We start from the raw sequence: 15,240 nt of genomic DNA on the forward strand, positions 1-15,240 counted from the left end.
TAGATGTTCATTGAAATGAAAAATAAACAAACTAAATTAATAAAAATAAAAAAAAATTGGCTCTTCTTGCCATTATTTTAAGAAATAACTTATCTTTTTTCACCTGAATTTCTTAGACTCATGTCTTTTTAGAAAAGTTTTCAGCAGAGCTTAGATTTACCCTTCTTCCTCTCTCTGGATTCTTCTGCAGCGCATCCTTGCGTGCCAAAAAGCTGGTTCCATAATGCGAGAAGGAAGAGACAGAGTTGTGAATCTTGCCATCGACAAGACCGGCAGAATTCTTGCTTGCCATGTGAGTAATTAGACTTAGAAAATACAAGGATTAGGGTGCTCTTTCATATACTAATTTTGGTTTCATATGCAGTGAAGCAATCTTTCTTCCCCCTCTTTGATCCTGTTATTCATTAACTAGTACTAAGTGAGTTTGTAATACCAACCTTCTTAATTACTATTATTCCCACTATTAGCAGCTATTTAATTTCTAAGTAGTACAAAAAACTTTTCACATCCTGTGTAACGTCCTAAGCAATGTTGTAGCAGGCTATGATAATCCACATTTATAGCTGCAAACACAACCTCAGGTTTTAAGGTCTGCAGCAGTACTGCCAGAAGAGGGGGATTAGGGGTGGGGAAAACAAACATTCTTGTAGTTCATACTGAGAATAAGCAAAAAAAGAAAGATTTCTTATCATGGGCTCATATCAATCTTTTGCCTTTCTAGGGAACTGATTCTGTGCTAGAAGTGTTTTGTATTCTTTCCAAAGAGGAAATTCAGAAGAAGAGGGATAAGAAGATGAAAAAAGCGAGAAAGAAAGCAAAGTACGTTTCTTACTTATGAAGTATAATGGGTGGGACACATTTTATTGATAGAAAAACTGGCTTTTTTAAGGAAATATTTACTCTTACTAGCAACTATTGTTAAAACATCAGAAAAATATGTGGTGTTTTCATTTCTACTCTTTAATACATCTTTACGACTGATGCTGTTGTGAGTCATATGTCAAAGTTTAAAACACTTGACTGCCAATCACAAGATTGACAGTTTGAACCCACCAGCCATTCTGCAGTTAGTTGGCTTCTGTAAATATTTATAGGTTTGAAATTCTCTTGGGCAGTTATACTCTGACTTGTAGGGTCACTGGGAGTTGAAATTGGCTGTAGGTAGTCATTCCTTGTTAAAGCCCCACAGGACTAGAGAAATGATATTAATGTCAAAAGAAACAGTAATAGCAATAGGAAAAAACCCCACAAACTTCTAAGCTACTTAGCGATCCAGGTGGCAATGAATTATTAAAAGCAGCAACCTTTAAAAGTAAAGAAGTTAAGCAGGGTTGCATAATGCTAACCTTTTGAACCATGAGAAGACTGGATGGACACATAGAGTTGATATTTGGGGGCAGTATAACTTTGAAATAAGGCATTCTAACCAGACCATTTCTCAATTGTTGAAATTTTAAACATATCTCAAATTTTTAAAAGGTTATCATTTGACAATTTTTGAGACTTACTGTGATTTATTTCAAAATCTAGTAACATGATTGCATTTTTATGTGCATTCTTTGGTATTTTTTTAATATAATTTTAATGAGCATTTACAGAGATTTTGGATTTCCATTCATTCATTGCTGCACTTCTCTCCCTCCCCCCAATCCTCCCTCCCCCCCCAAGTTCACTCCTCTCTTTCAAAAGTAAAACACTCCTTACCTGGTACACAATCCCCCCGCACCCCTCCCACCGCCCCACGTACATTTCACTATGCAACCTTAATTATGGACTCTTGTGATAACCATAATACCCTATCATACATTGCTTTTAAATTATTCACTCCCTCATCTGTTTCAGTGCAGTATACACAATTTATCCAATTTTTCTCAGTCTTACCCCAACCCTGATATCAATCCCATTTTTTAAAATATATAAATATTAAGTTTACTGGAGGTGTTTTAATGAAATAATTTTAACTACAAAGACTAATCCCAAGAAAGCTTTATGGTTAGTATATTCAGAATCCATTTATGGAGAGTACTCTTGAATGTAGAAAAAAATAATATGTGTGTGTGTGTGTATGTATTTCACTATATAATATTTCTATATGCCCAGCAGTATTTCATTCTCTTAGTAACTCTTTGGGCTAATTTAGTTTCCTAGGATAATACAGTCTGTCTCACATAATATTATTGGTCTCACAGAATATGAACTCATGTTAGCAAAGCTGCTTTTATAAAAGTAATATGATGCTCTTTATCTCTCCAATCCCATCCCATGCTACCTCAGATTAAATTCCAGCAAAGGTGAGGAGGAAGACCTTGAAATCAGTGTGGAAATGAGTCTGCAAGATGAAATCCAACGAGTGACTAAGATCAAAACTTCTGCCAAAATCAAGTGAGTAAAACACAGAACATAGTTTTTGGAGTCATTTTAAAGTGTTTGGGGGGAGCTTTTTCCGAATACTTGTAGCTGCTTGTATGAATTTTATTTTGGAAATGGGAATCTGAGACTATATGCTACCCACTATACCTGCTTTGCAGTGCCCTCAGTCCATAGGAAGTTGAAGCAAGTACAGGCAAATGCAAAGAGTGATGTGATTATGATACTGTAGTTGTTGCTCTCATTCTAATAAAGATTTTTCTAGACTACCAATCCCCCTCATTAATCCTCTTCATATTTGGTTTATTTTAATACCTTTTTTAGTACCAAAAGTTTTTTTTATTTTACTCTTCAAACAAGCAGCTATTTACGTTTCCCCATAGTAATTACGATTAACTTTAAAAAATTGCATTTACAATTTTATCTTCTAAACATTTCCCTTGAACAGGAAACTTAGCATTACAGAATCACAAGATTAGAACTTTTGTAAAAAGTCAATTTTGTTGCTTTTGTAAAGCAAAACAGAAACTGGTATTAAATCAAGGCAATTCACTCATGCCTCAGGTCCTTCTCCAGTAACCACCACTGTTACATTAACTTCCATTGAGCAAAATATTATCTAATTTAGCAATTCTTCCTCCTTCTGGTGTGATTTCAAACTCAGTGACATCTTCCAATATATTGACAAAGTCATGAAACCTAGAAGCGTACAGTTTCCTTAATGATTCCTCCCTTCAATATGAGTTCTCGGTCCTCTACATTTGTTCACAAGTTTTAGCTGTAGTGGTTAGGAAAGCATTAGCTAACCCACGACTTTTCACTATTCATTAACTCTTTACCCTGCTGTCAGTGTCTATATCCATGCTCAAGAAGAATTCAAGGTCACTTACAAGAAATACACAGATAAAAACCAATCTTTGTTAGAATGAGAGCAACAACTACAGTATCATAATCACATCACTCTTTGCATTTGCCTGTACTTGCTTCAACTTACTATGGATTGAGGGTACTGCAAAGCAGTCTTCCTCTGTGAGCAGAAATGGTGGCATGAACATTTGATGTGTATGTTTTCCTCACACAGGTCCTTTGACTTGATTCATTCACCTCAAGGAGACTTAAAAGCTGTCTTCTTGCTGCAAAACAACCTTGTGGAATTGTATTCACTGAATCCGTCTGCACCTGCCCCTCAGCCTGTCAGGACAAGCAGAATCACCATTGGGGGTCACCGCAGTGATGTGCGGACTTTGTCATTCAGCTCCGATAATATTGCTGTCCTTTCAGCAGCAGCTGATTCTGTTAAGATATGGAACAGGTTTGTGAAATAATGTTTCCTGTACCTTTATCCAGTAGTACTTCCTTTTTCTTTTGATGGCCAGTTCTTAGCTTTCTAAGACCCTAAATGTAATTCTATCAAAAATGTGTCTTCGGTATATTTAGGATCAAACTAAGCTTGTAGATCTTAAGGTAAGAAAATTTCCTTTTATAAATTCAGTGCGAAAAATAAAAAATCTATCCTGTGTCTGGAGCTTGTAGCTGTTTTTGGTTAGAGGGAAATAAAACCATACTACCCACTTTTTAAATTCAGATTAAATACTAGCTGCTGTCCAGAATTCTATGCACTCCCATCATATATATAAGGAACTCGGATGTTTTCCATAGGGAATTGTGCTGTGAACCCAAACCCTTGCCTCTCTGCCTGTTCAGATCTACCAGCAGCTCTGCAAGAGAAATTGGGCTGTCTCATCCTCTGCAGTTACAGCCTCAGAAACGGTCAGCTTTGAAGTGGTTCCTAGTACACAGCAGTTAGTTTAGTTGAGTTGATCATGTCTATACTCATATAATATGTTTTTCTGCCTGTTATATACTCCTTTTTTTATTATAACAAAATGCACAGAGATGGAGTTAGAAAACCAGAAGAGAAGAGCACACAAAGCACTTAATCATGAAAGAACTGAATAAAAAAAATTAAGTTTCAGTTGAGAAACTGAAGGATTCTATGAGTAAAATCTTTAATTACCCAGGAAGCATCAAGAGAAGAGAGAAGGAATACCAAAAAGAGTTGGTTGACACTGAGCCATTTCAGGTGGTAACATATGATCAAGAACAAATAGCAATGAAGAAGGAGGTTCAAGCGGCATTGAAGGCATTGTCAAAAAACAAGGCCACAGGAGTTGATGGAAAACCAATAGTTATGTTTCAACAAACAGATGTAGCCCAAAGGCACTCTCCAGTCTATTCCAAGAAATTTGGAAGATAGCTACCTAGCTGACTCACCAGAAGAGATCTGTATTTGTCCCCTTTATAAAACAATGTGATCCAATAGAATGTTATCTCTGAACAAAGCCATTAATAAACACATGCAAGTTAAATCTTGCTGAAGTTTATGAAAACCTGACTGGAACAGTGTATCAGGAGGGAGGGACCTGCCAGAAATTCAACCTGGATTCAGAAGAAGCCCTGCATAAGGGATATCATTGCTGATATCAGATCAGTCTTGGCTGAAAGCAGAGAATACTAGAAAGATGTTTGTTGTTGTTCATTGCCATCAAGTCAAGCACAACTCATAACGACCTTATGAACAAAAGACCTGAAGCCTTTCTAGAACTGTAGTCATTTTTCAAAGTTTAATAGAGTTTCCAGAGGCATGTTTAGGAAGTGGATGCCACTCCTTCTTTATTTGTACTTTATTGACTATGCAAAGGCATGTGTGTGGGTGATAACAAATTATGTCCAGTGCTGAGAAGAATGGGAATACCAGAACAACTAGTTGTGTTCAAGTGAATTCCTAGACTGGAGTGAGCCGTCAATAAATATTAAATGAAGTAGGCATTTAATATATACTTCTTGAAAGGGTGAATGTCTGTTGTCCTATGAAATGAGCTTTCCTTGTGTGAATATGCTAATTTGACTTGGAATCCCTTGACTCCTTTCTGGAGAAGGGCAGGTGGATTCTGCTGAGCTGGTTCTCTGCCCTGTTTCTGTGGATAATGTCCATACTTTAGGACTAGGAAGCCTTTGCAAAAATTAATGTAAGACTTCTCTCTTCTCTAATGTTGATCACTCTGTTTGCCTGAATGTGTATTGAAACATAATCACTTAGCCCTAAGGTGAGGAAACATGTTCTCTTAACATTTGAATGTTTTACTCTTTTTCACAGATCTACACTACAGTGTATTCGCACAATGACCTGTGAATATGCTCTTTGCTCGTTTTTTGTACCTGGTGATCGTCAGGTAGTCATTGGAACAAAGGTAAGCTGAAATTTGTTCTTGGATTTCTAAGACTTTTCTGCTAGATATTCTTAAAGGTGTTGGAGAAATCTGCCTCTTTTCTTAATGGTTTCTTTATTTGTTTTGGAGAGCTTTTGTGCCTTAGTGTGTAGGGAGTTGTGTTGTTAAACCAAATGCCTCCCATGTCCAGAAGTTCAAATCCACCAGTGGCTTTGTGGAAGAAAGTCTCTTTCCATGTGGTTTACAGCCTTGGAAACTCAATGGAGTGTCAGTTCCTAATCCACAGCAATGAAAAAGAACAAAACAGAGACATATGCTTTAAAAAAATATCAAACCATATTAATGTTAAAAGAAAAGAAATAAAAACATATCCCTAAGACAACTATGCAAAGGCATTGGACTGTGTGGCTCATAATAAATTATGGCTCATATTGAGAAGAATGGGAATCCCAAAACACTTATTTGTGTTCAATACGGAATCTATACTTAGACCAAGAAGCTGTGATGGGAATAGAGCAAAGCAAAGGAACACTGCACGATTTAACATCAGGAAGGGTATATGTCAGGGTTATATCCCTTTTCCATATCTGTTCATTCTGTATGCTAAACAAATAATTTGCAAAGCCAGACTCTTTAAAAAAAAAGAGTGTAGCATTAGGATTGGAGGAAGACTCATAACATGCTGATCACACCACTTTGCTTGCTGAAAGTGAGGAGGACATGAAAAGTTTGCTGCAGAAAACATTGACTACAGCCGCTATACGGATTACATCTCAACATCAAAAAGAGAAAGGTCCTTACCACAGGACCAATAGTCAACAATATGATGAATGGAGAAAAGATTAAACTTGTCAGTTATTTCATCTTGATTGGATCAAGAGTCAACACCCTTGGTACCAGCAGTCAAGAAATCAAGAGACGTATTACATTGGGCAAGTACCTTGTCAGAGACCTCTCCAAAATGCTGGAGTAATGATAGGAATTTGAAGACAAAGGTGCGCCTGATTCAGGCCACAGTCTTCTCAGTCACATGCTAGGCATCAGACAGTGGACAGTGAAGAAGGCAGAAGATGACAGAAGAAGAATTATTGATTCCTTTTGAGCTGTGGTGCTAGAGAAGAGTACTAAATATCCCCTGGACTGCCAAAAGAACAAACAGAAAGGGTGTGGCCAGGGTGCTCCTTGGAGGCATGGATGATGAAGCTTCATCTTTCGTACTTTGGACACATAGCTAGGTGAGGCTGTTCCTTGGAAAGGGACATCATACTTGGAAAAACGGAGGGTCAGCAAAGGAGAGGAAGACCCCCCCCCCGCAACGAGGTGGATGGACATTGACTTCGGCATTGAGCTCTAGTATCTCAGAGATTATGAAAACGGCACAGGTTAGGGCAGGTTTCAGGTTGCCTGTTCATACCATCACTGTGAGAAGTATCCGATGGCAGCTGACAACCACAACATAACTTCTGTTAATATTCTTTCATGCATATTTTTATAAACACATATATAATTATATTTCAGGTAGGTTAATGATAAAGTGTCTTAAGTACCTTGCAGCTTCATACTTGGCATATGCAAAAATTACACTGGCACCAAGTTGGTTCTGATTAATAATAATGAACCTCCATGAGGTTTCTTAGGCTGAGTATTACAATGGACCAGGTAGGGCTTCAAACCCACTTGGAGGACTGTTTAAATGTCAGTTCACTCACGGTCACTGAATCATTTCCAACATAGTGGCCCTCTATTGGATTTCTGAGACTGTAAATTGCAATGGGAAAAAACTGCACATCTCCATGCAACCACTGGTGGATTTGAACTGCTGGAGATAAAAACACTTTGGTTTAACACAGCCAAGTATGGATGACTTCAGAGGCTTTTACATTTTCATTTGATATTGAGTTAATTCTTATTTGCCTGTGGCCATGACATCTCCTTTCCTTATTGTCTATCCAGAGTTCAGTAATAGACTACAACGTACTTGTGCACTGTGGCAGCCCTGCCAAAAATAATGCAACATGTCAGGAAGGAAGTTAACAGTATTGACTGGTATTTAGGGTTCTTGCCACTTGGTTATGCACTGTTTTCTCAGTTGTGTAGGCATGAATCTAAGATGCTGTTGCTCTACTCAATACAGATGTGCTCATTCGGTTTTTTGTCAGACAGGGAAGCTGCAGCTGTTTGACTTGGCCTCTGGAAATCTGCTGGAGACGCTAGATGCACATGATGGAGCTGTGTGGTCCCTGTCCCTCTCTCCAGATCAGGTAACAAAGATCTGCACTTCAGCACTCTTGCTGTGTTTCCCAGTTCTTACACCAAGGCTCTGTTGCTGCTTTAAAATGATTTCTCTCAGAATTTCATTTTTTGAAAGAAGGAAAAAACAAGCTTTTTTTTGTGTAATCTTTAGATATGAGGTGAGCTCATCTACCTAACATTGTAAATCGTTGCCATTATGAAAGGAATTGTTCAGCTGTTCTGGATCACTAGCTGCAAAACATCGAATTTCTTCTTCCACTTAAGTTTTTACTTTCCTCTTCTGGTGAGGGATACTGTTTAAGAGATTGAGATTGTTAACAGCTTCAGTTTGCTTGGCTCCACAATTAACGCTCTTGGTACCAGCACAGCCAGGAAATTAAAAGATGAACTGCATTGGGAAAGTCAGCTGTCAGAGACCTCTCCAAAGTACTGAGGAGCAATGATGTCAGTCTGGAGACTAAAGTGTGCCTGATACAGGCCATGGTCTTTGCAATTACTTGCTATGCATCAGAAAGCTGTATAATGACTAGGGATGATAGAAAGAGAATTGATGCCTCTGAGCTGTGGTGCTGGAAAAGAGTGTTGAATATACCATAGACTGCTAAGAGAACAAACTAGTTGTCCTGGCAAGGGTGAAGCCAGCATGTTCCTTGGGGTTAAGGATTCCAAAGGTTCATCTGACATACTTTGGACGTGTTTCAAAGTGGGATCAGCCCTTGGAGAGGGACATAATGCTTGGGAGGGTGGAGGGACAGTGCAAGAGAGGAAGACCCTTGATGAGATGGATTGATTCAGTGACTGGGGTAATGGGGTGTATCAGAGACAATAAAATTGGCACAGGATAGAGCAGGGTTAAGTCTATTGTACATAGGGTTGCTGTGAGTCAGGGGCAACTCGATGGTACATAACAATAACATTCTCTTGGGCAGCACAAAGCTGAGAGCAGAATAGACTATTCTTATTTTTCTCTTTATGTCTTGGTGTCAATGACTGTGTAAGACTGAAATTTTTGGCAAATGTGCCAGCTTTTAAAAATTGGTAAAAGTGCCTTCCCCTTAAAAGGAATTTCCCTTGGGAACTGTGAACCTACTTGTTTCAATGGTAATGTTGCTGCTCAGAACTTTTTCTTTCTGTTTTTTAAAAAGATTGTGGCCCATGTAGGTGAATATTTTCTCTGGTTGCATAACACTGATGACCAAACTAATTGAGCAAAGATAATTACTTTTTTGGGGGGGGGGAAATCTGGAACTTAGGGTGGGTAGTGAATGCCATTGGAGTCAAACTGTTAACTGAAAAGTATTTTCACATCCATGTCATTTATTATTTGTATAGCTGTTTTATAAACTGGGTAGTTTTTCTTTGTTTCCTATATTATATACCTATGTTGTAACCAAGCAGATAGCTGAAGTCTAGTTTTCTGACTCCGTATTTTAATTCTTCTATCTAACACAACAGTATATGGAGAACAATTTTTTTTGTGTGTGGTTAACAGTTTCAAACTTGTTTTAGGCAGTAACAACATTGTAGAAATAAATTTATATCTTCTATAGTGCATACTTTGAACAGATGTATTTCAAGTACCCAGTCTATGTATACTTGTTAAACTAGTTTTACTACTTCACAGAAAACTCTTGGCAGTTTTCTTCTTAGGTGGAACAGAAATCCAGTTTTCGTTAATATACTTTTTTCAGTAATGAACAAAGTATAATTAGAACTTCTCATTAGTTATCACCTATCTACCTTATAATCTACTGATAATTTTCATGTAACATCTGGGATAACAGTTCTAAATAATAATGGAGGGGTTATGGAGAAGCCATTTGTAAATTTTTTCCAAGATTAGTTACTTATATCTGTACCATCTAAGATAGTTTTTAATGAAATGTCATTTGATTTTCAGCGTGGCTTTGTAACAGGCAGTGCAGATAAATCTGTCAAATTCTGGGATTTTGAATTGGTGAAAGATGAAAATAGTACCCAGAAGAGGTAAGTGGACATTTTAATGCATGTCCATTTTGGGGAGTGAAATTAGGAAGCCACTGAACGTGGATTTTTTTTTCCCCAATTATACATCTCAGAGGACCCCTTTATAGGAATTTGAACTTGGGAGAGATTTTTTAAATTTTATTGTTTTTTAGATTGTGTAAGTGTGGAAAATATATTCAGCATAGCAGACAACAGTTCAGCAGTTTCATTTATGTTGATTTGTACATGTTCATTTATTTTGATTGCATTCTTTGTTAATTAATATAAACATGCTAACTCCTGTGGTTCTCATCTAACCTGTGTGACATTTGTCAGTTTGAACTCATATAAATAATTCTTTAAGAGAACAATATTCAACGCATACATTTTTAAGTACTAAGGCTAAACTGTTGTTTATTTTAGAGATGACTTCAGGGAATAGTTTCCATTCAAGGTTTAAAAATATGCTTAGATTAATAATTTGGTGGAATTATCAAGACTCAGTAACCGTAGAAAGTCTATAAATTCCTTGAGAACTTGAAATTCTCTTCTGTATTTCCCCCCAAGGAAATACTCTTTAAGTGGATGTTTTAAAAAGCTGGATTCAAGAATGTTTTTAGGATTGTCTGGGGAGTATTCATTCATTTTATCTTGATTTTTTTTCTGTGATGCTAGACTTTCTGTGACACAAACCCGAACTTTGCAACTGGATGAGGATGTCCTGTGCGTCAGTTACTCTCCCAATCAAAAACTGCTGGCTGTGTCCTTGCTGGACTGTACTGTGAAAATTTTCTATGTTGACACACTGAAGGTACAATGTTTACGCCTCAGAATATTTTCTTTCTTCCTGACTGACCTTAGAAATTTCAGATGAAACTATAAAGGAAGGATGTTGATACTACCCTACAGGTACATTTCTAAAAATCTGCATGTGAACCAAGCCATTGCATATGCTTTGGGGAAGTGCAAATTTTAAAAGAATCATGTGAGACATAAATTTTGTTAAGAACAAACTGTATTTCATATGTTCAGAATCATGTGGCCAGATGATCCTCTGGTAACTGTTGGCTTTTAAGAGCCATTGTTTTTTAGATACGCTGGAATTGATAGCACACGTCAGAGTCACATAGGTTGCTTTTGAAAATCTATATAATTGGGCCCTCTTGCCAGGCAGTCTGTACCATCACCCAGAGAGTAAGGCTAGTTTGACCTAGGAATGTTTGCCAAACAAATACCCAGCATGTTTTCGGCTGAAAGTTCCAGAAAAATCTCTCTCCAATAATCTCACCTAGGCAGTTGCCTTCCAGGAACATCCATAGATTGCATTTTTGGAAGGTGCTTACAGGATACATGCCGTAAGCACAAATACTTTTAACAAGCATATTCACTGATTTTAATGGTCTTTAAAAATATCCATGTAATCAAAACTTTTACACTAACATTTTAGACCCACATGTAGTAAGTTATGTCTATATCTTAATAACAAATGTGAATTAATATAGATCCTTTTTTTCCCCTTCAATGTTTAGTTTTTTCTCTCACTGTATGGACACAAACTGCCTGTTCTCTGCATGGACATCTCTTACGTAAGTAAAGTTTAGATGGTATTTCCGTAATAGGGAGTTCTCTAAAGCAGACACTCGGTTGTTGGATTGATATTTCTTATTTAGGGATAGCATTCTACTATATATCTGACTTTCTCCAGAAATAGTCATAAAGTAATATATAATCATATCTTAAATAAATAGGCTTGTGTTTTAAGAATACATTTACAAATATCTCAATTTTTGTAACTTACTCCCTTTTGTAGACTCCTCAAAAATGCTTTGTTTTTTAAAATACTGTATAATTAACAAAGTACATTGAAATATGAAAGACGTTATTAAGGCATCCTCCTTTATTGAAGATGGAACTGAGCTTTATATGTAAGGATGTATATTTTACACACTGCCTTTTAAAAGATCAGATTGTAAAATGTCTTTCCCATTGTGTGAACTATCATGAACTAGGCCCTGAAATACTAAAAAGAATAGAAATAATAATGGAACATAAGGTGATTGTTGTTATTAGGTGTTAGGTGATGGTATTAGGTTAAATCAAGTATGCCTCATAGTGACCCTACAAAGAATAGATCTGAACCCTGTCCTGTCCCATCTGCAAAATCTCTCACACACTTGTGCCCATTGCTGCAGTCACTATGTCAGTCCATCTCATTGAGAGTGTTCCTTTATTTCACTGACCCACCATCTTTCAAGCATGATGTTTGGAATAATAGGCTATGTCATAAACATTCTAGAAGTCTTTCACCAGGCTCATTTTTTTCCTTATTTCCAATACCTTCAAGTTTTAGAGATAATAGAAATTCTTTTTCCTGCCTATTTAACAAAGTAAATAATCTGCAAATCAAGGAATAAAGAATATCACTGCCGGGTGCAACCACTGTGGAAAGTGATGTGACACTTTCTCAAAATGTTGCAAATAGAGATACCATTTGACCCAGCAATTCCAGTACTGGGAATATACCCTAAAGAGACCATAACCAACATCCAAGCAGATATATGCACACCCACGTTTATTGCGGCTTTGTACACAGTAGCTAGGAGTTGGAAACAACCTAAGTGCCCATCAACAAATGAATGGATAGAGAAGCTGTGGTCTATTCATACAATGGAATACTATGCTGCATTGAAAAACAAGGAACTCATACAATATTATTCAAAATGGGTGACTGTGGAGGACGTTATGCTGAGTGAAATATCTCAGTCACACAAAGACAAATACTGCATAGTGCCACTGTTGTAGAATGGGATTGACATCAGGGTTGGGTTAAGACTGAGGAAAAACTGGATAAATTATGTATACTGCATTGAAACAGATGAGTGAGAGAACAGTTTTAAAAGCGATATATGATAGGGTATAATGGTTATCACAAGAGTCCAGAATGAAGGTTGCATTGTGGAGTGTACTGGGGCGGGGTGGGGCGAGGGGTGGAGGGTGGCGGATGGATTGTATACCAACGAAGGAATTCTTCTTTTACTTTTCAAAGAGAGGAGCAAACTTGGGGGGTGGGGGATGGGCAGGGAGAGAAGTGCAGCAATGAATGAATGGAAATCCAAAATCTCTGTAAATGTTCATTAAAATTAATTTTTAAAAAATTTAAAAAATAAAAGAACTGCCCTGTGACATTTCAAAAAATATTTAAGCCATGGAATTTTTGCTTTACTTGCCAACGTTTTGTATGAAAAACCCAAATAATCAGGTGCTGTGACTTTTTTTAAACTGATTTAGATGTTTGGGGGGACAAAATGAGTTAAGTGGTCAGTGTTTATTGACATTATGTTTCTCTCTTTGTTATAGGATGGGACTCTAATAGCAACTGGCTCTGCTGATAGGAATGAGAAAATCTGGGGCTTGGACTTTGGAGATTGCCACAAGTCTCTCTTTGCACATGATGACAGGTAAATGCAGGCTTTTCTTGGGATGTGTACATCATTTAGTGTTCTAATGATAACTGAGGAGGACCTGAAGTGCTTGCTTCAGAGGGTCAAGGACTGCAGCCTCCAATATGGATTGAGGCTCAATATCAGGAAGACAAAGTTTCTCATCACTGGGCCAATTGGCAGCATCAGGATGGATGGTGAAGAGATTGAGATTGTTCACAGCTTCAGTTTGCTCGGCTCCACAATCAACACTCTTGGCACCAACAGCCAGAAAATTAAAAGACATATTGCGATGGGAAAATCTGCTGTTAGGGACCTCTCTAAAGTACTCAAGAGCAACAGTGTGTCTCTAGAGACTAAGGTGCGTCTGGTACAGGCCATGGTCTTTGCAGTCACTTGTTATGTGTCAGAGCTGGACAATGACCAGGGAGGCCAAAAGGAGAATTGATGCTTTTGAGCTTTGGTGTTGGAGACAAGTGCTGAGGGTGCCATGGACTGCTAGGAAAACAAACAGATTCATCCCAGAGAGGATTAAACCAGGCTGCTCCTTGGAGGCAAGGATTCTGAGACTTCGTCTGACATACTTTGGTCATGTTGTAAGGAGAGACCAGTCCTTGGAGAAAGACATCATGCTTGGGAGGGTGGAGGGCAGGTGCAGGACGGGAAGGCCCTCTGGGAGATGCATTGATTCGGTGACTGGGGCAATCGGGATGAGTGTGTCAGAGACAGATTGGCACAGGACAGAGCAGAGTTTAGAGCTGTTGTACATAGGGTTGCTATGAGTCGCAAGCAACTCGACGGCACATAACAACAACAATGATAACTGGTGACCTAATGGCAAGAAACTGTGCTGCAATCCCAAAGGCATGCAGTTCAAATCTACCGGCTACACCATGGGTGAAGGTTGGGCAGTCTCCCATGTGATTAGCTGCCTCTCTAAACGCACCAGTGGGGCAGCTATGGGTCAGTTCTGACTCGACAGTACCCAACAACAACAATGTTGAATTGAAAGTTCTGTAAAGTAAATAATCTGATACTCTAAAACTAGCTGCTATACTAGAAATCCTTTTTATTAGCCTGAACTTTGATGACATTTGAATACTTGTTTTACTTTTTCAGTGTGATGTTCCTAAAGTTTGTACCGAAGTCTCACCTCTTCTTCACTGCTGGGAAAGACTGCAAGATCAAGCAGTGGGATGCAGACAAATTTGAACACATACAAACTCTGGAGGTAAACTCTTCACTGTTTTTGTTGGCCAGCACTCTGAAAGTACCTTTAGACCGGAGTATTGATTTCCCCAGAATATAGTTTGTGAAGTATTTTTGCGTAAGGTGGGTGGGTGTGTTTGTTTTTTTGCTTTTTTTTTGTTTTTTCTTTTAATTTTTGTGTTTTCTGTCTCTAGGGGCACCACCAGGAAATATGGTGCTTGGCTGTAAGCCCCAGTGGGGACTATGTTGTGTCATCATCCCACGACAAATCTCTGAGACTTTGGGAAAGAACAAGGGAGCCACTTATCCTTGAAGAAGAGAAAGAGATGGTAAGAATTAGACTTGGAGGAAGAGAAAGAGATGGTAAGAATTAGACTTGGGTGTAACTCTGCTCGCGAGTATTAGGCAGATGGTCCCTTCTGCAGTTTTCTGTCCAGTGCAGTCATGCCTCATGCATTTCCAGTTCAAGAACTTCCCTGATGTGTGCCTCTTGCATTTCAGAAGCCAGGCCAATACAAAGATTAGTGGATTATGTTTTGGAAGAAATACTGCTTCATTTGCACTTGACACAGGGACAAAAATGTTTGTCCCATAATAACTGTTACCTGTCTCTTCACAGCAAAGGGAAGCCGAATATGAGGAAAGTGTGGCAAAAGAAGACCAACCAGCAGTAAGTATATCGTTTGATAACTGAAATTTTACCTTTGGTTAGCTTACTGAAATTTACTATTTAAGATGGAATTAAAATTACAAGTAGATGCCAAAGCCATGAGTAG

General features: G+C 38.1%; 1 protein-coding gene across 1 annotated transcript in view; it reads left to right on the top strand.

Annotated features, from left to right (window-relative positions):
• WDR3 (WD repeat domain 3) overlaps positions 1-15,134 on the top strand; it is a gene marked incomplete at its 3' end in the record, with an annotated part of 26,213 nt that extends 11,079 nt beyond the window's left edge. The window contains exons 7-19 of the mRNA XM_006899592.1: positions 191-292; positions 722-819; positions 2,275-2,382; positions 3,449-3,679; positions 5,525-5,618; positions 7,757-7,858; positions 9,751-9,836; positions 10,491-10,626; positions 11,345-11,401; positions 13,173-13,273; positions 14,375-14,486; positions 14,659-14,793; positions 15,084-15,134. Of these exons, the coding sequence (XP_006899654.1) occupies positions 191-292; positions 722-819; positions 2,275-2,382; positions 3,449-3,679; positions 5,525-5,618; positions 7,757-7,858; positions 9,751-9,836; positions 10,491-10,626; positions 11,345-11,401; positions 13,173-13,273; positions 14,375-14,486; positions 14,659-14,793; positions 15,084-15,134 (1,413 nt within the window). The remainder of the gene's footprint in view (positions 1-190; positions 293-721; positions 820-2,274; positions 2,383-3,448; positions 3,680-5,524; positions 5,619-7,756; positions 7,859-9,750; positions 9,837-10,490; positions 10,627-11,344; positions 11,402-13,172; positions 13,274-14,374; positions 14,487-14,658; positions 14,794-15,083) is intronic.
• Positions 15,135-15,240: the final 106 nt, after the last annotated feature.

This window comes from Elephantulus edwardii, unplaced genomic scaffold, assembly GCF_000299155.1.
Source record: "Elephantulus edwardii isolate Elephantulus edwardi_28Jun2011 unplaced genomic scaffold, EleEdw1.0 scaffold00262, whole genome shotgun sequence".
Taxonomy (NCBI): Eukaryota; Metazoa; Chordata; class Mammalia; order Macroscelidea; family Macroscelididae; genus Elephantulus; species Elephantulus edwardii.